Here is a 24,552-nt window from a genome sequence, read left to right as displayed (position 1 = left end):
AGTCCCTACAGCAAGACAGCCTTTGCATGGCCATGGAAAGCGTGGACGATCCTCTCTCTACGTGTCTGGTGGGAATCCCCCCGTCACAAAATGATTACCCGCACATAGGTAAGAAACCCAACCCTGTGGACACCTGGACGAGTGGAGAAGGATTCTCCCACATGCATCACAGGAGCCCCAGGAGCTAGACCTCCTGGGCTCCACCAAAGCAAGTTACTGTGTTACCTTTGAATAGAAGGCCAGACCAGATTTGCAATTCACAACAGAACCCTAGAGTAACATCCCCAAAGATGTCTCGCCGGATGATAAATGCTACAATGTGGCTGAAAGGTGCAACTAGACTAGCACCACACCGTCCCAGTCCCTGGCGTACCCCAGAGTGCTCCCACGGGGAGTGTTTCTTCTCTGTGGTGCTAGGGTGTGGGCAGGAATCCCCTCCAACATCAAAGGGGGTCCCTGCCGCCTTGGCCAGCTGACTACCCTCACCTCAAATTCCACCATTTTGCATGCTTGGAAGCAGAACAATACATTTGCTTGCCAAAAGAGATCCTTTGAGGAATTTGACCCAAATTTATAATTAGGGAACAAGGAAGAGGGTCACGGTATCCATTTTTCTACCATGGGTTGCTGCTGCCAAGGCCCTCGGTGAGCTTTCTCACCTGGGGTGCTGGCTCAGTAAGCAGGCCAGTTCTACATCTGCCGCATTTTCTGATCTATTGGTGGATGAGGAGACCACCAGACACGCCATGCTGCAAAATCGAGCTGCAATCGATTTCCTGCTGCTCGCCCCCCACCATGGGTGTGCGGACTTGGAAGGACTGTGCTCTTTCAACTTGTCCTCCCTCAGCACATCAATTCAAAGCAACATCAAGGGACTTCAAAATCAGGTGAAGGACATAGAAACTGAGAAAAAGGCGGCCTACTGGCTGGACCAACTTTTTGGACATTGGGATGTTCCCGAATAGATGGCTTCTAACTTGAAAGGCCTCCTGTGGATTGTGATCATCCTTGTGATTGATTTGACAGCTATTGCTTGCTTGAAAAGAGCCCTTCAAAAGACTAGGGGCAAAGCATTTGTAATAAATGGAAAAGGGGGAGATGGGGGAGGGGACCCCAAGGAAAATAGGGCAGGGATGCCTTGGGAGGACACTCCTGTTTAAATGCCACTCAGCCATGGCCCCCTCCCCAGTTCTAGCATGTTCCATGTTCCTCCCTTCCCCACTGGATTGTACTACAAGACCACCCTCTTCCCCCACTCCCATTGGTGTACCCCTCATCACTCCACCTCGGCTCCTCCTCTGGTCCCTCTCCTCATTGGTTCCCTGTATCCTGGCCCCAGCTGCCAGCCCCATGGTTTCAACCCTGGCCCCACCGCTGTTCTGGGCTCCACCACCAGCCTCCCTTTGAGTGCGGTTGTGTCCCTGCCTCTCTCTTCACCTCGACCCTTCCTAGACCCTATGCCCCTCCCTCAATAAACCCGTTTGGATCCTAGGCTGTGTTTGGAGCCCTCCTTTGTCTCCTGGTCAGAGGTGAGAATTTCTCAGTCTGGGACTGAGTGTCAGACGGGCTGGGGAGGTGGCTCTCTTGGATCCCGAGAAGTTGCTCTGCTCGCACCTGCCCTTGATTTCCTCTGTGGGGAGGGAGTCAAACCCTCTGTCAGCAAGCCAACCAAGCGAGACCAGAGGCAGGGTCCACTTCCCACCTGTCTGGGGCACGGCTGCAAAAGAGCCGCTGTGTCTTCCTGTGCCTGTGTTTGGGCTGTGCTGAGCCCAGAGCTGGCCAGCTTGTGCTCTTCTGGGCAGGCAGGCAGGCAGAAGTGCTGCGTGCACAGTGGGGAAGGGGCTGATGAGAGCCTCCTGCCAGGAACAGGGCTCCGCTCCCTGGCTGGGAACAGCCTGGTTTTGCTGCCGTGAGCACAGGCAGGCGATCAGACACTCGAAGAGACAGCGGGCAGCTCTTGTTTCTAGGGGGCCCGGGGCTGCGTGCCACAAGGGACACAAGGAAAAAGACTTGGGAGAAGAAAGATGAGCTCGAGCTGCAGTGCCTGTGCTACAAGGTGCAGAAGTAATTCAGCCTTGCCAGGGTTTCTGAAGTGTGTGTTGGTGTTCCCCGGGAATTGTAGGCATTTGGGGAAATGCCTTTGGAAGAGAGGGGCTTGCATCTCAAGCAACGTGCTTCCCCCGGAGCCGCCAGTGAGGTAGGTGCAGCTGTCTCCCTTTGGCTCCTTGCTCCCCTTTCCATCCTTGTGGCCCCTTGCACTTGGCAGAGGGGTGTGGGAAGGGAGAAGGCTGTGAAGAGCAGCTTTGGCATCTGCCTGGGCCTCCAGAGAAGAAGACAAGCCAAGCACCAGCGGCAGGGTGCGTTCCCTCCTCTAAGCACAGGACAGAGCTGGTATCTCTGTCCAGCCGAGAGCCTCAAATGCCTCTCAGAGAGCTGTGAATTCAAAGGCCTTTATGCCAACATTCATGCCATCTCCCCTCTCTGGTGTGTTTTAACTCTTGGCAAGACGTGTTTGCCTCTTGCTTGCTGGAAGCGGCTCTGCTCCAGGGCCGGCACCGAGCTGGGCTGTGCCAGCCGGGCACCGTGGAGAGCCCTTCCCTTGGCACTTGGCGGGTCTTGGTGTGTCCAGGGCTGTGTTAGACGCTCGGGGCAAGGAATTGCCTCCAACCGGGGGCACCTTGGGTGGGGAGGGGGTGGCCCCGGGGCACGTGGCAGCATGTCCCTTTGTGACTCGGTGCAGAATGTTCACCGTGTCACCGAAAGGGACAGAGTGTCAGAGCAGCCCTTTGTGACACACGCTGACCTAGGTGCTGGCAGTGACACGGCCACGCCAGAGTGCTCGGTGCACGCGACGGGGCAGGACGTGACAGAGCGGTGCTGTGAGGCATCCCCACACAGCCGGCTCGTCCGTTGTTGACCCGGAGCTTTTCCGAGGCATTCCTCCTGTGCCTGGCCTCACAGCCTGGCCTCAGGATTCGGTGTCTCGGAGTTTTTCCGAGGCATCTCCCATCGCTGCGGCCGGCGCCCTCGTTGCCAGGCCGTGGGAGCTGGTGACCCCCATTGTTCGCCAGGAGTCTCCTGTCATTGTGGCAGGAGCCCTGGAGAACAGAATAGAGGACTTGCTGTCCTGTAGCCTTCTTGAGGCCCCTCTGCTGCAGGTGCCTGCAAGGCACAACTGCAACACTCGCTGAATCGGACCTTTGACGGGGCATCTGTCTCCAAGGTGCCCTCGAGGTCAGACAGCGAGATGGCAGGCAGACTGCTCAGCCTTTTCAAGGGGCTTCGGGGCAAGAAAAGCAAAGGCCCTGCAGCTGCCCCAGCGCAGCAGCCTGCAGAGCCCGAGCAGTTGGAGCCGCTGCAGGATGGTGAGTGGAGGAGCTGGATGCAACGCCGGTACCTGCAGCCAGCCTGGCCCCATCCCATCCCATCCCATCCCATCCCATCCCATCCCATCCCATCCCATCCCATCCCATCCCATCCCATCCCATCCCATCCCATCCCATCCCTGTGGACGTGCCCACGGACCGGATGGGACGGGGGCCGGGCCTCCCCCCCCGATGGCCGTGCTCCGTCCCCTGGGAACCCGGGGCGCTGTCCCTGCCGGGGGCATGCAGGGCTGGGCTGGCTTCTCCGGCCTCTCCTGCGGCCCCTCAGCTCTGGCTGCGCTCGCTCATTGGCAGATGCATCCAAGGACGGGACTCAAGAGCAGGAGCTCACCCGTGGCCGCTTCCGCAGAGTAGCCCAGGTACCTGCGGCTGTCCCCACCTGGGCCGGGCCTGTTGGCACTGCTGGGCCGAGCCCCACGCTTGGAGCAGACCACGGAACGTGCCTCTCTTCCCGCCCTTCCTTCTGCTGCAGGCACTGCGGAGGTTCCTGCGCCTTCGGCGCAGAAAGACCAGCGGCCGCACCACCGAGGGCACGGCCGAGCCCGACTCCAGGCCCAGCGAGCTGCAGGCAGAGGATGCTTCCAGCACAGCGTCCTCGGACTTCATGGACACCTCTGAGGAGGAAACGTCCGAGGACAGGGCAGAGGCTGACATGGCCCTGACGGAGGGCATGGCCGCCACTAACACCTGTCTCGAGGCCATCCCTGAGACTGAGGCCATGCCCATGCTGAGAGTGAGTCCTGGGCCCAGTCTGGAGTTTTTCCTGACGGGTGTTTCTTCTCCGCAGCAGGGAAGCAGCCTGGGGCCGGGACTGAAGGCCTCCCAGGATGACGTGGCCCCTCAAGCCATGTCCACTGGGCCCCCTCTGGCCCATCCCAGTGAGCTGGGAAATCAACAACTTCTTGGGTGAAGCAGAGAAAGTGGCTCCCTTGGGCAGCACTCCAAGTCTTCCCCATATCCCTTCTTCCAGGTGCAAGCTGTGGTGAGGAACATCCTGCAGAGACTCACGTCCTGTAGCACCGTGGACGCCGAGCTGCAGATGATCATTCTCAGCCTGACTGAAGAGCACCCTGCCCAGGTGGTGATGAGCCTCCTGCGCTGCGCCCCACTGTGTGACAGGTACGGGGCACAACTGCCTGGAGAGCTCGGTGCTCATGGGCCTGTAGGGCCCCTGGCCCTGCACAGCCTTTCCAGAGGGGTCTGCCAGACAGGCGGAGAACCCTGGGACCCTTGGGCCCATCTGTTTCCTAAGCCTGCTGCCATGCTACCTCCCGGCCCCACGCAGCTGCACGGGGCACGGTACTGATGCCCAGCTCTGCTCCCACAGAGCTGCTGAGCTGATGTGGAGGGCCATCGGCACCTCAGAAGTGGCTGTGGAGGAGGTGCTTCCAGCACTGCTCTCTGCCCTAGAGGAGCTGCCACCGTACGGCGGGTTCGTCTGCAGCGGGGACAACGAGGCCGTCTTTGCCCTGGCTGTGAGTTTCTGGAGCTGGCCTATGCTGGCTCTCCAAGTGGCCTTCTCAGAAGCTCTCCATGCTCTCCCCAGCCTGCAGCTCCCTGCCTGGGCTGAAAGCTGGCCTAGGAGCAGCAGGCCGGCTGCTCCCCCTGCATCTCCCCTCAGGCCCTGCTGCATGGACACCTCGGCACTGAGCGCTGCCTCGGGGTGCTTTGTCTCTTGCAGGCAACTCTGGTGCTGCGGAGGATTGCAAGCATGCCCGAGTGGCGCTATGCAATCCTCATTCATTCTCCACACCTCTTTGTGGCTCTGCTCTTGCAAGTTTTCATCACCACAGAGCAGAGGCCAGAGGAGGTGGAGAGCCTGAGCTTCTGGAGAGCGTGCCAGGAGGAAGACGGCCTTTGCAGAGCGCCCAACAGGTGCCAGTCGCCCTGTCCTTCCCATGTCCTTGTGGCCAGGGCCAGTGCTCCTAGAGTGACCGCGCCTTTGCTCGGCACACAGGTTTGCAGTGCAGACCATTGAGGCTCTGCTCTCCCAGCGGGGCTTTGGCAAGAAGCTGGTGGCTCTGGAGCACAAGCAGCTCTGGGACAGCCTGCTCTGTGCCAACAGCCCACACTGTGCAGCGGGTCTGCTGGCCAGGTGAGATGCCCTACTCCCCACCAGAGGGCCTTGTCACCGAGGGAGGGTGCAAAAGGCTGGGAGAGGAGGATGGCCAGCAGCAGCCGCCTCCCAAGGGGCCCGTGTCCCCTTGCAGAGTGCTGGGGAAAGAGCGGACCACTGTGAGTCGCTCCAGGGAGAGGTTTGCCTGCCTGGCTCAGGGCCTTTGGCGCCTTTTTCCCCTGCCAGGGAGATGCGCTGTGCCTTGACCCCCTTGTGTCCCCACATGGCCTCGCACCTGCTCAGCCTGCTCATCGGGAAGCAGCCACGCTGTGATCTGCCTGCCCTGGCCATCTTTGTGGAGGTGAGCCTGATGGCCAGCGCTGCCTGGCTCAGCTGCCTCCCAGCTCTCTGGTCTCTCTTAGCTGCAGCCGCCTGGGACGCTGCCCGCGCCCGCTGCTGCTGCCTGGGCCCAGCCCTCTGCGGCTCCGGGCTCCTGCCGGCCGGCTCGCCTGCCACTGCCCTCCTGTGCCTTTCAGCTCCTGGAGTGTCTGGACTTGCGTATCCACGGTCCCAGTGCCCTGTTGGTGGTATCCCGGCACCTGCTGAGCGAGTGCAGGGACAGGCTGCGCCTTGCGCTCAGAGGCCTGGTGGTGCTCAGCAAGGAGCCCTCGCTGGTGAGGAGGGGGCCGTGGCCGAAGCCCCGCTGGCAGCGTGGGGCTGGGGAGCGCAGTCCTTTGGGCTTGGCTGGCCTTTGGCAGCAGAGGCAGCTGCTCCCAGCTCTCCCGAGTCCCACTTCAGCCGCCCGAGTGCCCCAAGCAGCCCTTGGTGCCGCGGCCAGTCACGGCTTCACAGCACAGCCTCGTCTTGCACACAGGGCGGAGGAATACGCGGCCTGTATCCGCAGCTGGTGGAGCAGCTGGCCGATGCAGATGCAGAGGTGGTCGAGATGACCCTCTCTGTGCTGACGCATACGCTCCAGGACACAGACCTCCAGATAGCCAGCATCACCGCCCTGAAGCTGGCTGAGTCCCTCCTGCCCCACTTTGAGGACGTAAGGCTCTGTGCCCCCAGCCAAGGGCACTGGACGCTGCCTGGAAACTTTGCGCCCTTTTGGGCAGTTTTGGGCCTTTGCCCCCATGGGCCTGGAGAAGTTGGTGCTTAGGACTTTTCCTTTTCTCCAGGACAGCAGCCACGTGCAGCAGCTCTCCATTCAGCTCTTCAGCAAGGTGATGGAGCTGATAGTGGAAGAGAGGGAAAATCCTCTGACCACCATTGTGAGCCAGAGCCTGCTCCCTCTATTCTTGCGCTGGCACGATGAGAACCTGCAGGTGGCCAAGGTGAGGTTTGGTGTGATGCTGCCGCATCCCTGGCAGGGGGCTCGGCCGCCTCCTGCCCTGGTGCCTGGCGGGCTCCAGCCTCCCCTGGCCTTGGCACAGGGAGCCAGGTGCCGTGCCCTGGGCCCTGCTGCCACCTGCGGCTCTCTGCTGCTCTCCAGGCCTGTGGCGAAGCCCTGCTTCCCGAGGAGGAGGGATCTCGAGGAGCTGCTGGCGAAGAAGCGGCGGATGAAGTTCGCCGAGCACCTGGTAAGGACAGCCCAGGAGCCCCAGCCGCGGGCTGGAGAAGCCCCCTTCCCCAGCTGCTCAGTATGGGGGGCTGGCAGCTGTGTCCCCGGCCAGCGCCGCTCCCGGGCCCGCCAGCCTGCGCCTCACACGCTGCTCCCTGGCCCGGGCCGTGCGGGCTGGCTCGGCCGGGGCTGGGTGCGGGGAGCGCCCGGCCGAGCGGCAGAGCCCACGCCGAGCCTTCCCTCCTGGCGCTCCCCGCAGCTTCTGCAGGACGAGAGCCGAGTGGCCGAGCACCTGGGCTGGGCCCTGCCGCACCTGCAGAGCCCACAGAGGCCCCTACGAGAGGCGGCCGTCAGGTTCATCGGTGAGCCACCAGCCCGGCGCCCCTCCCTGCCTCCCGGCCCGGCTGCAGCCCCTGCAGCGGGAGCCGCGCCCGGACCGCTGGAGCTCTGCCCGCCCTCGGCGCTGCCGCCGCCCTCTCGCAGCCGTGCCCTCGGGTGGCAGCGTGGGGCAGGGGCCAAAAGGAGCCCTTCCCGGGGAAGAGGGCGTGCGGCCGTAGGGCTGGCAGCGCCCGTGTCGGGCAGCTGTGCCGCCTGGGGCCGCCACGTGCTCTGTGTTTCCAGGGGTGGCCGGAGTGCTCATGCTGGGGCAGAAGGAGGAGCTCCAAGTCCTCAGGGAGGGTGAGTGAGGCAGCCAGGACCGCCGGGGGCAGCTGCAAATCCCGGCCCCAGCGCTGCAATCCGTGCCCGGGCTGCGGAGGCCTCCGCTCTCTGTGAGAACCAGGGGCTGTGGAGGGGACAGAGCCCCGAGAGCTTTCAGGGACACATGGGGGATCCGTTGGCCTGCGCCTTCGGGCCGAAGCCCTTGCCTCCCGCTCCCTCCTGGCCATGCCATAGCCGGCTGGGTTGGCCCTGGCAGGAGACTTTCCTGCATTCCCTTAATCTGGCCACTGACCGTGGCCTGTGTTCCTCTCTCTTCCAGCTCTTCAAGCCCTGAGGGAAGATGAGAACCCATCCTGCATGAGCATTCTGATCCAGCTGACATTCCAAAGAAGATCTGCAGAACTTTCTTTGTCTCCTTGATCAGATGTACCTCTAAGGGCCTCCAATGGCGATTTCCAGTTCCCATGCAAGATGGGACCCCCTGCAGAGCAGGGGAGCTCCAGGCACAGCTGTGGCTGCTCAGAGCTGAGCCTGTGAGAAGTTTCAGCAGCTCCTGCCATGTCTCTCCCTGATGGCAGCTCCCTCCCTGCAGCCCTCAGGCCCTGCTCATCCCCTTTTTTGCCTCCCCGCTCACCCCTTGGCTTCGCTTTCCCTTAATAAACAGTTTGGTTTTTCACTTTACCCCCGTCTCTGTGGAGCTGAAGCGGCGCAAAAAGCTGAGCCCCAGGACACACAGGGCCCTGCTGCCCTTCTCCTTCCCGCTCTGTTCTGTGCACGGACAGAGAGGAAGAAGGGCAGCTCAGGCTGCAAAGCTATTACGGGTTTGTAATAACGCTGGGGAGTTGTTTGCTGTGGGCGAAGGGAAAGGGGTCCGGGACTTGGTGGGGGTAGGAGGTGGACAACTCAAAGAGTGACTGGGCCAGAGCATCAACCAATGACTCGACGCCCTGGGGAAATGACTGGTCCAAAACGAACCCCGGTAAGGACCAATCAAAGCGCCCGAATTCCACCAATGGGTGCATGGAACCAAAAACCCACCATTCCTGGGCCAGGAATTTGTTCTAAAAAGGGGAGTTTTCTGTTCCTGGGGTGGGGCTTTTTCTTTGGGAGCTTTTTTTCTTTTAGGGGCTTTTTCTTGGGGTTCTTCTGGTTCCTTTCTGGTTCCCTTTTTGAGCTGTTGTATGAGGATCTGGGCTTATCCCAGATTCTCTGCTCCCACCGAATGGTTTTTAAATAAACGAGAGCCTGTTTCAATCGCTGTCGGAGATCTGGCCTCGTTCGTTTTTTATAACAAAGCTCCCTGTCTCGCTGCTCCAGCTGTAAAGCAGCGTGCTGTTAAAAAAAGGTCCTGCTGAGCACTCTGAAGGGGACAAGGACCCTGGGTTTTAGAAGAGCCTGCCGGAGTATGCTCTGAAGCCAGCCGTGAGGGATTCCATGGCAAGCATCCTCTGAGGGCAAAGGAGCTTGCAATGCCGGAAGTTTCCACAAAGAGCTTCCTGAAAGCACAGCAATGCTCCATCCCTACACAGGGACAGGAAGAGGGCAGAAGCAGAGACCATCGTGGCCTGGCAATCAGCTTTGGGGGTGCCTAAAGCAAATGAAACAGCAGCGGCCTCAGCGGAGTGGCTGAGACTCGGGGGTGCCACCGTCCCAGCGGCCGCAGCGCTGTCAGGCAGTGTCTGCACGGTGGGCGCGGTTCCGGCGGCTCTGCTCTCCCCACAAGCCAGGAATCGGGCAGCCCCTGCCTCAGAGCCAGTCAGCAAGCCAACCAAGAGAGACCAGAGGCAGGGTCCCCTTCCCACCTGTCTGGGGCATGGCTGCAAAAGAGCCGCTGTGTCTTCCTGCGCCTGTGTTTGGGCTGTGCTGAGCCCAGAGCCGGCCAGCTTGTGCTCTTCTGGGCAGGCAGGCAGGAAGAAGTGCTGCGTGCACAGTGGGGAAGGGGCTGATGAGAGCCTCCTGCCAGGAACAGGGCTCCGCTCCCTGGCTGGGAACAGCCTGGTTTTGCTGCCGTGAGCGCAGGCAGGCGTTCAGACACTTGAACATGCAGCGGGCAGCTCTTGTTTCTAGGGGGCCTGGTGGGGCAAAAGTGTGGGATGCGGAGCTTCAGGGACATCACACCAACACCAATATCATCCAGTGAAGCCAAATTTATTATCCCTAAAAAGACTATATTTATAACAATTCCCTACTGTCCACACCTCTCTAGCTAATACATCATTGGCCAGGCCTAGCTGTTCACGCGTCTAAGATCGGATGCTGATTGGATCATCTAACTTTTCACGCGTCTGGCTGTGGTTTTCTGTCCCACCCAAGAACTGTCTTTTTTCCTCACTTTCCCAAGCTCACTGACAAACTTGCTGAGTCCAGTTGACTCTTCTTCTTGGATCTTTTTCAAGGATATACCGACCCCATTTTCTGAATATTTCCATTATTGTTTGTGAACGTGTCCATTGTCCATTATCCCAAGCAGACTGGATTGTGCGTCAGCTGAATATGGCCACTGTTCTTCAAAAAGTCCTCAATCTGCAAAAAATCCTCAACACACTCGGCGTGAGCAGAGAGCGGGAAAACCATGAACCGCCTCACAACAAACCCGGGAAACCCCCACCACAGCGCCAGCACCGCCAGAGCCGCCGCCTTCACCTGTGCCTTCATGATCACCCAGGTGACCATGGGCTGGATCATACCACAGCCAAAGCAGAACGTTTGGGTCACCTTGGCAAAGTCCCTACAGCAAGACAGCCTTTGCATGGCCATGGAAAGCGTGGACGATCCTCTCTCTACGTGTCTGGTGGGAATCCCCCCGTCACAAAATGATTACCCGCACATAGGTAAGAAACCCAACCCTGTGGACACCTGGACGAGTGGAGAAGGATTCTCCCACATGCATCAAAGGAGCCCCAGGAGCTAGACCTCCTGGGCTCCACCAAAGCAAGTTACTGTGTTACCTTTGAATAGAAGGCCAGACCAGATTTGCAATTCACAACAGAACCCTAGAGTAACATCCCCAAAGATGTCTCGCCCGATGATAAATGCTACAATGTGGCTGAAAGGTGCAACTAGACTAGCACCACACCGTCCCAGTCCCTGGCGTACCCCAGAGTGCTCCCACGGGGAGTGTTTCTTCTCTGTGGTGCTAGGGTGTGGGCAGGAATCCCCTCCAACATCAAAGGGGGTCCCTGCCGCCTTGGCCAGCTGACTACCCTCACCTCAAATTCCACCATTTTGCATGCTTGGAAGCAGAACAATACATTTGCTTGCCAAAAGAGATCCTTTGAGGAATTTGACCCAAATTTATAATTAGGGAACAAGGAAGAGGGTCATGGTATCCATTTTTCTACCATGGGTTGCTGCTGCCAAGGCCCTCGGTGAGCTTTCTCACCTGGGGTGCTGGCTCAGTAAGCAGGCCAGTTCTACATCTGCCGCATTTTCTGATCTATTGGTGGATGAGGAGACCACCAGACACGCCATGCTGCAAAATCGAGCTGCAATCGATTTCCTGCTGCTCGCCCCCCACCGTGGGTGTGAGGACTTGGAAGGACTGTGCTTTTTCAACTTGTCCTCCCTCAGCACATCAATTCAAAGCAACATCAAGGGACTTCAAAATCAGGTGAAGGACATAGAAACTGAGAAAAAGGCGGCCTGTCACCGACATGTTTTAGGAAAAATCCTTTCCTTAGGATTGTTCCCTCCTGATAAGCTGAGAGGCCTCAGGAACAAACTGTAAACAATTCTTATCTGCTGCTGTGGAATGCAACAGGGGGAATCTGTGATTGGTCTCATCTGGTTGTTTGGAATTAACGGCCAACCACAGTTCACCTGTCCAGACCGTCTCGGTCGGAGACAAGCCTTTGTTATTGATTCCTTTTCTATTCTTAGCTTAGCCTTCTGATGAAATCTTTTCTCTCTGTTCTTTTAGTATAGTTTTAATATATTTTCTATCATAAAATAATAAACCTAGCTTGCTGATACATGGAGTCAACTTTCTCGTCTCTTCCCTCATCCTGGGACCCTTGTGGACAATACTACAAATGGTGACCCCGCGTGAAAAAAGGAGCACCACCACAGAAGGTGAACACCGAGGACAGAACTGACAGATGGTGCCTCGAGTGAAGGAATCACCACAATTGGACCCTGAGTGAGGAAGAATTCTTCATTTGGCTGGCCGCAGAGAGAACCTTTTGAAAAGTCTCCGAGACAAGATGTCCAGAAGTCTTTGCAGCACAGAGCAGTCTGCCGAAGCCCAGAGGACACTGTCACAAGGTACTGTTTACACTTCCCTTCCTGAAAATGCTTCCCTTCTTACAAGGCAGATTCGGATCTGGACAAGGGTGCCTACGGAGGCAGAGGTTCCATTCTCTCCCTCAGAGGAGAAACTTATTGGCCTCTGGCAAAAATGGGGTCATGAGGACAGAATTCCTATGCTGAAGATACACTTCTATGAGTTTTTCAGGTGGGCAAAGCACCATGGCTTTTTCACTGATGTGCTGTATGCCCTTGATTCATACATATGGGAATGCATGGAATTCATTATCCGAGACCTTCTTTACCGGGGACTTGGATTTCCTCGGGTTTATCCGTCATTCAGAACTCTCTTCCCAGTTTTGAAACGGAAAGCGTCTGCATATCAGTGGATTTCGGATTGCCGAGGTATGTCTCCCTTCTCGCTGGCGCTGGCAAGAGGGGAACCAGTGCAAATCCACAGCCTGCAGGTTCCCAGCCCCCCCGAATCGCGGCGGGGGGGCGAAGTTTTGCCCGCGACAGAAGAAAAGTTTTTTTCTGCGCCTTTGGAGCATGCTCCGACGGAACCGCCTCCCCCGCCTCGCTGCTCTCAGGGGGGAGGTGAGTTGGCTCCACCGCCCGAGCCGGAGCCGCGGGCCCCACCCCAACCCGCCCCGCAGGAGGTGCCAGTCCCCGCGGCCCCTCCCGCGGCACCGCCTCAGCCCGGACCGGACCCGTCGCCTCCAGCGGAGTTTGTCGGCGTTCCCGTGGCAGAAGCACCGCCTCCCGGGGCTTCGCCCGAGTTGCTAGGCGACACACTCGACAGCAATCGCCAAGAGCTCGCGACTGCGCTGCCGCTCCCGAAGCAAAGTGAGACAACAGTGCAGGCGGCACCGGTGGGCGCCGGCCCCGCGCCCCTGCCGCCCCCCGCGGCTGTCCCGCCGCCTCCCGTGTCGGCTCCGCCGGCTTTGCTGTCTGCGCCCGCGCTGCAGCTTCCGGTACCCGGAGAAGACGCGGCTGCTGTCCCCAGCCCGGCGGGGGTCGATGCCGCGCTGCCCGCGCCGGTCGAATCCGCGTTCGACCCTCCAGCAGAGCCCGTGAGGGCTCCGAGCGCGGCGGCTCCGCCTTTGCCTGCCACGCCAGTGGAGGAGGCTGAGGTTGAGAACCACCAAACAGAACCATCATTGGAGTCGCCCGTGGCCCCGCCGCTCCCCGCGGCGGCCACCGCGGCGCCTGCGATCAGCCTGGATTCCCCCCCGAGCTTTTCGGGCTGTCCCGAGGCTGCCCCTGCGGGGGGAGCTGGGACAGGGGAAGGGGATGCCGGCCTGCCCCTCCGTGGGGGGGTTGTGGCTCGACAGCTGATTGCGGGCTCAGCCCGTCAGCCTGCTTTCAAACTCAGCGTTTTTCGTGGGCCGGTTCGGGTTTGGTTCGGAGGTTCCCGTTGGGGGTTGGAATGCCTGACTCCCCCTGCGCACCCCAGCACCGTGGGGGAGGTGGCTCCTGAGCCTTCTGCTTCTGGTCCCCAGCCCGCAGGGAGTGGGGGTGGTACCGAGGGGCAGAAAGGAGGAACACCTTTTGCATTTGCGTTGCAGAGGCAGGAGAAACAGTGGAAAGTGAGCATCGCTCAATTGCTCTGGGGACAAAACACCCCCAGATCTAGGGTGATGATCCCTGGGAAAGCTTCTCTTCCCCAGCTGCTGGTGTGCACCGGTTCAGAGGGGATGAAGCGTTCGGTCACTCGTGCTGCCCAGGCATTGGCAGCAGAGTGCCGGGTTGTGAGACCACAGAGCCCGCTCCGCGGGCCGGGTCTGGGCCGTTTGGCTCGGTTCCCTGGGCCAGGGCCTCCGCCCGGCCAGCGGCTGTTTGGTTCGGGGGCTTTGCTTCCCCCGTCAGGACCTGGGCCACCGTTCTGTAGGCCAGGTCTGGGATCCCTGATCCTTCCACGAGGACCTGGACCACCGTTCTGTAGGCCAGGTCTGGGGTCCCTGTTCCTTCCACGAGGGCCAGGGCCCCCGCAGAGCCTCAGTGGCTCCTCTCTGCTGCTGCTCTTTCGTCCACCAAAAGAAAAAAAAAAAAGAAAAAAAAAAAAAAAAAAAAAAAAAAAAATTAAATAAAAAGAGTTGAAAGAGCTAGCAGCTCAAAAAGCGTTGAAAAGCCAAGCAAGCCTGTTTCAGGACCAAAAGGGACTTTCAGCGATGTCAGAGAGGAACATCTTCAGTTTGGACTTTCCCTGAAACTCAGCTGTTTGGACTTGAAGCAATGAACTTTCTTTTCATTGTTTTTGCATTTTCTTATATCTTAAGATTGTTTTGGTGTGTGATGTAATTTGATGTTTTGCAGGTGAAGAATTTCCCTGACGGTTCCACATCAGCACTGATTGATGTTTTGATTGGCAACATTAAGCCTCTCAGGTGCTTGTTCTTTCCTCTGCATGGGCCAGCAGATGAAATTGCAAACACTTTTTCCTTTTAATTTATTTAAAATAAAAAGGGTGAGATGTCACCGACATGTTTTAGGAAAAATCCTTTCCTTAGGATTTTTCCCTCCTGAGAAGCTGAGAGGCCTCAGGAACAAACTGTAAACAATTCTTATCTGCTGCTGTGGAATGCAACAGGGGGAATCTGTGATTGGTCTCATCTGGTTGTTTGGAATTAACGGCCAACCACAGTTCACCTGTCCAGACCGTCTCGGTCGGAGACAGCCTTTGTTATTGATTCCTTTTCTATTCTTAGCTTAGCCTTCTGATGAAATCTTTTCTCTCTGTTCTTTTAGTATAGTTTTAATATATTTTCTATCATAAAATAATAAACCTAGCTTGCTGATACATGGAGTCAACTTTCTCGTCTCTTCCCTCATCCTGGGACCCTTGTGGACAATACTACAGCGGCCTACTGGCTGGACCAACTTTTTGGACATTGGGATGTTCCCGAATAGATGGCTTTTAACTTGAAAGGCCTCCTGTGGATTGTGATCATCCTTGTGATTGATTTGACAGCTATTGCTTGCTTGAAAAGAGCCCTTCAAAAGACTAGGGGCAAAGCATTTGTAATAAATGGAAAAGGGGGAGATGGGGGAGGGGACCCCAAGGAAAATAGGGCAGGGATGCCTTGGGAGGACACTCCTGTTTAAATGCCACTCAGCCATGGCCCCCTCCCCAGTTCTAGCATGTTCCATGTTCCTCCCTTCCCCACTGGATTGTACTACAAGACCACCTTCTTCCCCCACTCCCATTGGTGTACCCCTCATCACTCCACCTCAGCTCCTCCTCTGGTCCCTCTCCTCATTGGTTCCCTGTATCCTGGCCCCAGCTGCCAGCCCCATGGTTTCAACCCTGGCCCCACCGCTGTTCCGGGCTCCACCACCAGCCTCCCTTTGAGTGCGGTTGTGTCCCTGCCTCTCTCTTCACCTCGACCCTTTCTAGGCCCTATGCCCCTCCCTCAATAAACCCGTTTGGATCCAAGGCTGTGTTTGGAGCCCTCCTTTGTCTCCTGGTTGGAGGTGAGAATTTCTCAGTCTGGGACTGAGTGTCAGACGGGCTGGGGAGGTGGCTCTCTTGGATCCCGAGAAGTTGCTCTGCTCGCACCTGCCCTTGATTTCCTCTGTGGGGAGGGAGTCAAACCCTCTGTCAGCAAGCCAACCAAGCGAGACCAGAGGCAGGGTCCACTTCCCACCTGTCTGGGGCACGGCTGCAAAAGAGCCGCTGTGTCTTCCTGTGCCTGTGTTTGGGCTGTGCTGAGCCCAGAGCTGGCCAGCTTGTGCTCTTCTGGGCAGGCAGGCAGGCAGAAGTGCTGCGTGCACAGTGGGGAAGGGGCTGATGAGAGCCTCCTGCCAGGAACAGGGCTCCGCTCCCTGGCTGGGAACAGCCTGGTTTTGCTGCCGTGAGCACAGGCAGGCGATCAGACACTCGAAGAGACAGCGGGCAGCTCTTGTTTCTAGGGGGCCCGGGGCTGCGTGCCACAAGGGACACAAGGAAAAAGACTTGGGAGAAGAAAGATGAGCTCGAGCTGCAGTGCCTGTGCTACAAGGTGCAGAAGTAATTCAGCCTTGCCAGGGTTTCTGAAGTGTGTGTTGGTGTTCCCCGGGAATTGTAGGCATTTGGGGAAATGCCTTTGGAAGAGAGGGGCTTGCATCTCAAGCAACGTGCTTCCCCCGGAGCCGCCAGTGAGGTAGGTGCAGCTGTCTCCCTTTGGCTCCCTGCTCCCCTTTCCATCCTTGTGGCCCCTTGCACTTGGCAGAGGGGTGTGGGAAGGGAGAAGGCTGTGAAGAGCAGCTTTGGCATCTGCCTGGGCCTCCAGAGAAGAAGACAAGCCAAGCACCAGCGGCAGGGTGCGTTCCCTCCTCTAAGCACAGGACAGAGCTGGTATCTCTGTCCAGCCGAGAGCCCCAAATGCCTCTCAGAGAGCTGTGAATTCAAAGGCCTTTATGCCAACATTCATGCCATCTCCCCTCTCTGGTGTGTTTTAACTCTTGGCAAGACGTGTTTGCCTCTTGCTTGCTGGAAGCGGCTCTGCTCCAGGGCCGGCACCGAGCTGGGCTGTGCCAGCCGGGCACCGTGGAGAGCCCTTCCCTTGGCCCTTGGCGGGTCTTGGTGTGTCCAGGGCTGTGTTAGACGCTCGGGGCAAGGAATTGCCTCCAACCGGGGGCACCTTGGGTGGGGAGGGGGTGGCCCCGGGGCACGTGGCAGCATGTCCCTTTGTGACTCGGTGCAGAATGTTCACCGTGTCACCGAAAGGGACAGAGTGTCAGAGCACCCTTTGTGACACACGCTGACCTAGGTGCTGGCAGTGACACGGCCACGCCAGAGTGCTCGTTGCACGCGACGGGGCAGGACGTGACAGAGCGGTTCTGTGAGGCATCCCCACACAGCCGGCTCGTCCGTTGTTGACCCGGAGCTTTTCCGAGGCATTCCTCCTGTGCCTGGCCTCACGGCCTGGCCTCAGGATTCGGTGTCTCGGAGTTTTTCCGAGGCATCTCCCATCGCTGCGGCCGGCGCCCTCGTTGCCAGGCCGTGGGAGCTGGTGACCCCCATTGTTCGCCAGGAGTCTCCTGTCATTGTGGCAGGAGCCCTGGAGAACAGAATAGAGGACTTGCTGTCCTGTAGCCTTCCTGAGGCCCCTCTGCTGCAGGTGCCTACAAGGCACACCTGCAACACTCGCTGAATCGAACCTTTGACGGGGCATCTGTCTCCAAGGTGCCCTCGAGGTCAGACAGCGAGATGGCAGGCAGACTGCTCAGCCTGTTCAAGGGGCTTCGGGGCAAGAAAAGCAAAGGCCCTGCAGCTGCCCCAGCGCAGCAGCCTGCAGAGCCCGAGCAGTTGGAGCCGCTGCAGGATGGTGAGTGGAGGAGCTGGATGCAACGCCGGTATCTGCAGCCAGCCTGGCCCCATCCCATCCCATCCCATCCCATCCCATCCCATCCCATCCCATCCCATCCCATCCCATCCCATCCCATCCCATCCCATCCCATCCCATCCCATCCCATCCCATCCCATCCCATCCCATCCCATCCCATCCCATCCCATCCCATCCCATCCCTGTGGACGTGCCCACGGACCGGATGGGACAGGGGCCGGGCCTGCCCCCCCGATGGCCGTGCTCCGTCCCCTGGGAACCCGGGGGGCTGTCCCTGCCGGGGGCATGCAGGGCTGGGCTGGCTTCTCCGGCCTCTCCTGCGGCCCCTCAGCTCTGGCTGCGCTCGCTCATTGGCAGATGCATCCAAGGACGGGACTCAAGAGCAGGAGCTCACCCGTGGCCGCTTCCGCAGAGTAGCCCAGGTACCTGCGGCTGTCCCCACCTGGGCCGGGCCTGTTGGCACTGCTGGGCCGAGCCCCACGCTTGGAGCAGACCACGGAACGTGCCTCTCTTCCCGCCCTTCCTTCTGCTGCAGGCACTGCGGAGGTTCCTGCGCCTTTGGCGCAGAAAGACCAGCGGCCGCACCACCGAGGGCACGGCCGAGCCCGACTCCAGGCCCAGCGAGCTGCAGGCAGAGGATGCTTCCAGCACAGCGTCCTCGGACTTCATGGACACCTCTGAGGAGGAAACGTCCGAGGACAGGGCAGAGGCTGACATGGCCCTGACGGAGGGCATGGCCGCCACTAACACCTGTCTCGAGGCCATCCCTGAGACTGAGGCCATGCCCATGCTGAGAGTGAGTCCTGGGCCCAGTCTGGAGTTTTTCCTGACGGGTGTTTCTTCTCTGCAGCAGGGAAGCAGCCTGGGGCCGGGGCTGAAGGTCTCCCAGGATGACGTGGCCCCTCAAGCCATGTCCGCTGGGCCCCCTCTGGCCCATCCCAGTGAGCTGGGAAATCAACAACTTCTTGGGTGAAGCAGGGAAAGTGGCTCCCTTGGGCAGCACTCCAAGTCTTCCCCATATCCCTTCTTCCAGGTGCAAGCTGTGGTGAGGAACATCCTGCAGAGACTCACGTCCTGTAGCACCGTGGACGCCGAGCTGCAGATGATCATTCTCAGCCTGACTGAAGAGCACCCTGCCCAGGTGGTGATGAGCCTCCTGCGCTGCGCCCCACTGTGTGACAGGTACGGGGCACAACTGCCTGGAGAGCTCGGTGCTCATGGGCCTGTAGGGCCCCTGGCCCTGCACAGCCTTTCCAGAGGGGTCTGCCAGACAGGCGGAGAACCCTGGGACCCTTGGGCCCATCTGTTTCCTAAGCCTGCTGCCATGCTACCTCCCGGCCCCACGCAGCTGCACGGGGCACGGTACTGATGCCCAGCTCTGCTCCCACAGAGCTGCTGAGCTGATGTGGAGGGCCATCGGCACCTCAGAAGTGGCTGTGGAGGAGGTGCTTCCAGCACTGCTCTCTGCCCTAGAGGAGCTGCCACCGTACGGCGGGTTCGTCTGCAGCGGGGACAACGAGGCCGTCTTTGCCCTGGCTGTGAGTTTCTGGAGCTGGCCTATGCTGGCTCTCCAAGTGGCCTTCTCAGAAGCTCTCCATGCTCTCCCCAGCCTGCAGCTCCCTGCCTGGGCTGAAAGCTGGCCTAGGAGCAGCAGGCCGGCTGCTCCCCCTGCATCTCCCCTCAGGCCCTGCTGCATGGACACCTCGGCACTGAGCGCTGCCTCGGGGTGCTTTGTCTCTTGCAGGCAACTCTGGTGCTGCGGAGGATTGCAAGCATGCCCGAGTGGCGCTATGCAATCCTCATTCATTCTCCACACCTCTTTGTGGCTCTGCTCTTGCAAGTTTTCATCACCACAGAGCAGAGGCCAGAGGAGGTGGAGAGCCTGAGCTTCTGGAGAGCGTGCCAGGAGGAAGACGGCCTTTGCAGAGCGCCCAACAGGTGCCAGTCGCCCTGTCCTTCCCATGTCCTTGTGGCCAGGGCCAGTGCTCCTAGAGTGACCGCGCCTTTGCTCGGCACACAGGTTTGCAGTGCAGACCATTGAGGCTCTGCTCTCCCAGCGGGGCTTTGGCAAGAAGCTGGTGGCTCTGGAGCACAAGCAGCTCTGGGACAGCCTGCTCTGTGCCAACAGCCCACACTGTGCAGCGGGTCTGCTGGCCAGGTGAGATGCCCTACTCCCCACCAGAGGGCCTTGTCACCGAGGGAGGGTGCAAAAGGCTGGGAGAGGAGGATGGCCAGCAGCAGCCGCCTCCCAAGGGGCCCGTGTCCCCTTGCAGAGTGCTGGGGAAAGAGCGGACCACTGTGAGTCGCTCCAGGGAGAGGTTTGCCTGCCTGGCTCAGGGCCTTTGGCGCCTTTTTCCCCTGCCAGGGAGATGCGCTGTGCCTTGACCCCCTTGTGTCCCCACATGGCCTCGCACCTGCTCAGCCTGCTCATCGGGAAGCAGCCACGCTGTGATCTGCCTGCCCTGGCCATCTTTGTGGAGGTGAGCCTGATGGCCAGCGCTGCCTGGCTCAGCTGCCTCCCAGCTCTCTGGTCTCTCTTAGCTGCAGCCGCCTGGGACGCTGCCCGCGCCCGCTGCTGCTGCCTGGGCCCAGCCCTCTGCGGCTCCGGGCTCCTGCCGGCCGGCTCGCCTGCCACTGCCCTCCTGTGCCTTTCAGCTCCTGGAGTGTCTGGACTTGCGTATCCACGGTCCCAGTGCCCTGTTGGTGGTATCCCGGCACCTGCCGAGCGAGTGCAGGGACAGGCTGCGCCTTGCGCTCAGAGGCCTGGTGGTGCTCAGCAAGGAGCCCTCGCTGGTGAGGAGGGGGCCGTGGCCGAAGCCCCGCTGGCAGCGTGGGGCTGGGGAGCGCAGTCCTTTGGGCTTGGCTGGCCTTTGGCAGCAGAGGCAGCTGCTCCCAGCTCTCCCGAGTCCCGCTTCAGCCGCCCGAGTGCCCCAAGCAGCCCTTGGTGCCGCGGCCAGTCACGGCTTCACAGCACAGCCTCGTCTTGCACACAGGGCGGAGGAATACGCGGCCTGTATCCGCAGCTGGTGGAGCAGCTGGCTGATGCAGATGCAGAGGTGGTCGAGATGACCCTCTCTGTGCTGACGCATACGCTCCAGGACACAGACCTCCAGATAGCCAGCATCACCGCCCTGAAGCTGGCTGAGTCCCTCCTGCCCCACTTTGAGGACGTAAGGCTCTGTGCCCCCAGCCAAGGGCACTGGACGCTGCCTGGAAACTTTGCGCCCTTTTGGGCAGTTTTGGGCCTTTGCCCCCATGGGCCTGGAGAAGTTGGTGCTTAGGACTTTTCCTCTTCTCCAGGACAACAGCCACGTGCAGCAGCTCTCCATTCAGCTCTTCAGCAAGGTGATGGAGCTGATAGTGGAAGAGAGGGAAAATCCTCTGACCACCATTGTGAGCCAGAGCCTGCTCCCTCTGTTCTTGCGCTGGCACGATGAGAACCTGCAGGTGGCCAAGGTGAGGTTTGGTGTGATGCTGCCGCATCCCTGGCAGGGGGCTCGGCCGCCTCCTGCCCTGGTGCCTGGCGGGCTCCAGCCTCCCCTGGCCTTGGCACAGGGAGCCAGGTGCCGTGCCCTGGGCCCTGCTGCCACCTGCGGCTCTCTGCTGCTCTCCAGGCCTGTGGCGAAGCCCTGCTTCCTGAGGAGGAGGGATCTCGAGGAGCTGCTGGCGAAGAAGCGGCGGATGAAGTTCGCCGAGCACCTGGTAAGGACAGCCCAAGAGCCCCAGCCGCGGGCTGGAGAAGCCCCCTTCCCCAGCTGCTCAGTATGGGGGGCTGGCAGCTGTGTCCCCGGCCAGCGCCGCTCCCGGGCCCGCCAGCCTGCGCCTCACACGCTGCTCCCTGGCCCGGGCCGTGCGGGCTGGCTCGGCCGGTGCTGGGTGCAGGGAGCGCCCGGCCGAGCGGCAGAGCCCACGCCGAGCCTTCCCTCCTGGCGCTCCCCGCAGCTTCTGCAGGACGAGAGCCGAGTGGCCGAGCACCTGGTCTGGGCCCTGCCGCACCTGCAGAGCCCACAGAGGCCCCTACGAGAGGCGGCCGTCAGGTTCATCGGTGAGCCACCAGCCCGGCGCCCCTCCCTGCCTTCCGGCCCGGCTGCAGCCCCTGCAGCGGGAGCCCCGCCCGGACCGCTGGAGCCCCGCCCGCCCTCGGTGCTGCCGCCGCCCTCTCGCAGCCGTGCCCTCGGGTGGCAGCGTGGGGCAGGGGCCGAAAGGAGCCCTTCCCGGGGAAGAGGGCGTGCGGCCGTAGGGCTGGCAGCGCCCGTGTCGGGCAGCTGTGCCGCCTGGGGCCGCCACGTGCTCTGTGTTTCCAGGGGTGGCCGGAGTGCTCATGCTGGGGCAGAAGGAGGAGCTCCAAGTCCTCAGGGAGGGTGAGTGAGGCAGCCAGGACCGCCGGGGGCAGCTGCAAATCCCGGCCCCAGCGCTGCAATCCGTGCCCGGGCTGCGGAGGCCTCCGCTCTCTGTGAGAACCAGGGGCTGTGGAGGGGACAGAGCCCCGAGAGCTTTCAGGGACGCATGGGGGATCCGTGGCCTGCGCCTTCCGGCTGAAGCCCTTGCCTCCCGCTCCCTCCTGGCCATGCCATAGCCGGCTGGGTTGGCCCTGGCAGGAGACTTTCCTGCATTCCCTTAATCTGGCCACTGACCGTGGCCTCTGTTCCTCTCTCTTCCAGCTCTTCAAGCCCTGAGGGAAGATGAGAACCCATCCTGCATGAGCATTCTGATCCAGCTGACATTCCAAAGAAGATCTGCAGAACTTTCTTTGTCTCCTTGATCAGATGTACCTCTAAGGGCCTCCAATGGCGATTTCCAGTTCCCATGCAAGATGGGACCCCCTGCAGAGCAGGGGAGCTCCAGGCACAGCTGTGGCTGCTCAGAGCTGAGCCTGTGAGAAGTTTCAGCAGCTCCTGCCATGTCTCTCCCTGATGGCAGCTCCCTCCCTGCAGCCCTCAGGCCCTGCTCATCCCCTTTTTTGCCTCCCCGCTCACCCCTTGGCTTCGCTTTCCCTTAATAAACAGTTTGGTTTTTCACTTTACCCCCGTCTCTGTGGAGCTGAAGCGGCGCAAAAACCTGAGCCCCAGGACACACAGGGCCCTGCTGCCCTTCTCCTTCCCGCTCTGTTCTGTGCACGGACAGAGAGGAAGAAGGGCAGCTCAGGCTGCAAAGCTATTACGGGTTTGTAATAATGCTGGGGAGTTGTTTGTTGTGGGGGAAGGGAAAGGGGTCCAGGACTTGGTGGGGGTAGGAGGTGAACAACTCAAAGAGTGATTGGGCCAGAGCATCAACCAATCACTCAACGCCCTGGGGAAATGATTGGTCCAAAATGAACCCCGGTAAGGACCAATCAAAGTGCCCGAATTCCACCAATGGGTGCGTGGATCCAAAAACCCACCAATCCTGGGCCAGGAATTTGTTCTAAAAAGGGGAGTTTTCTGTTCCTGGGGTGGGGCTTTTTCTTTTGGGAGCTTTTTTTCTTTTAGGGCTTTTTCTTGGGGTTCTTCTGGTTCCTTTCTGGTTCCCTTTTTGAGCTGTTGTATGAGGATCTGGGCTTATCCCAGATTCTCTGCTCCCACCGACTGGTTTTTAAATAAACGAGAGCCTGTTTCAATCGCTGAGATCTGGCCTCGTTCATTTTTTATAACATCTTGGGGGCTCGCCCGGGAGCAGCCACTACCCTGAGGCGGTCCGGGGTAGCCCGGGGCCCGAGAAGACGCGTCCAGCCGCATTTTTCGGCTGCCCGGATCTTGGACTACGTCGGACCGAGGAGGGGAACGCGCTGACTCCCGAGGTCGGAGGGAACAGCAACAGCTGAAAAAGGGGTAAGCCCTCCGAGAGGGAGCGAGGGAGGCTCCTAGGGGTGGTTTTAGTCAGTGGCCCGAATAGCTCCCCTTGAACTAGGACCCCAGTTGAAGGGGGTCATAGAGGGGGGCACGCCCGGCACTCTGAACTAGGACCCCAGCAAAAGGGGGTCATAGGGGTGTCTGGGTGGGGGTTAGTGAGGCGGACTTGCCCAGTGGGGGGGGCCTCTGCCCACTCGCTAAAACCATCTGGAGGGCTGTTCCTCAGAGGCAGACTGAGAGGAGTTTGACCCCTGAGGAACTAGGACCTTAGGTGTGGGAGAAAATAGTCCCACACGGAGACTGCAGTTTAAAGCAGCCACCGTGCGGGGGAGTGCCCCTTCTTCGAGGCCGGGGAGGGGGAGGGTGCCCCACCTAGGGGGAGTAGGGTCCCTCCGAACTAGGACCCCAGTCGAAGGGGGTCATAGGAGGAAGTAGGCTGCCCCGAGCTAGGATCCTAGCTGAAGAGGGTCGTAGGGGTAGCTGAAAATTTCTTCCCAGGAGTGGTGACCCACAGGGGGGAGGTGGGCCACCAGCTGTGGAAGGGCCTTTCCAGTCACTAGGACTGGAGAGGAGGTTAGAACTGGTCTGAAGTTAGGGAAAATATTTTTTTTAATGTGTTTAAATTGTGTTGGAAATAGATATATATAAGGAGTGAGGTTCTGGGGTGAGGGCTAGCCAAAAGTCCCCAGACAACTCCCAAGCTGATTTTTAAGGTTGTGCCTAAGTGTGAAGGCTGGGTGTCAGCCATTTTAAGTTCATACTGTGTCGTGGGTGTGAGCCGAGTGGTGAAGGTTGTGTTTAAGTGTGAAGGCTGGGTGTCAGCCATTTTAAGTTTATATTGTGTAGTAGTTTGAAGAAGAAGTAGCCAAAATTTTAATTGCCAGTTTATTTGAATTATTAGCTGAAATATCTGTATTTCATAAGTTTGGATATTTGATTCTTTTAGAACGGAGAAGTTTATTTCTATAATTGAGTATTCCTGTGTTATTACAGTGCAGTTGTTATACTTCTTCTAATCCTTTCCAGATTTAAAAACAGTTAATCTCCCCAAAATTGGTAATTTTATTTGCAATCCCTACGTTCATTTATTTCTATTTATTAATTTATATTTGCCACCTTTGTTTCGGTTCCCACGTTCCACCATTTTAATTTCCCCTTTTCTATTATTATAGTCGATTAACCATAATTATTTATTTTGATTCCCACACTAAGTCGCCATATTTATTTTATTTCATTCCCATAAAATCGGCCATTTTTATTCCAATTCCCACGCTACGTTGTCATTTATCAATTTATCTGATATATTTGAATTGCCATATTTATTTTATTTTAGTTTTATAGACTCCGCCATCTTTATTTCAATTCCCACCATAAGATACTATATTTTATTTTATTTCTATTAAACCCGCCATTTATACTTTGATTCCCACACTCGCAATATTTATTCTATTTTATTTTTATAAAATCCGTTAGCTTAATTCCCATT

At 58.9% G+C, this 24,552-nt stretch overlaps 1 protein-coding gene across 1 annotated transcript in view; it reads left to right on the top strand.

The window, feature by feature from the left end:
- Positions 1-12,318: 12,318 nt before the first annotated feature.
- LOC132326879 (basic proline-rich protein-like) overlaps positions 12,319-24,552 on the top strand; it is a 129,102-nt gene continuing 116,868 nt past the window's right edge. The window contains exon 1 of the mRNA XM_059845605.1: positions 12,319-13,302. Within this exon, the coding sequence (XP_059701588.1) occupies positions 12,319-13,302 (984 nt within the window). The remainder of the gene's footprint in view (positions 13,303-24,552) is intronic.

The sequence above is a fragment of the Haemorhous mexicanus genome, chromosome 4 (genome assembly GCF_027477595.1).
Source record: "Haemorhous mexicanus isolate bHaeMex1 chromosome 4, bHaeMex1.pri, whole genome shotgun sequence".
Classification (NCBI taxonomy): Eukaryota; Metazoa; Chordata; class Aves; order Passeriformes; family Fringillidae; genus Haemorhous; species Haemorhous mexicanus.
The sequence above is the reverse complement of the archived record's forward strand: the minus strand, read 5'-3'. Positions and strand labels throughout refer to the sequence as shown.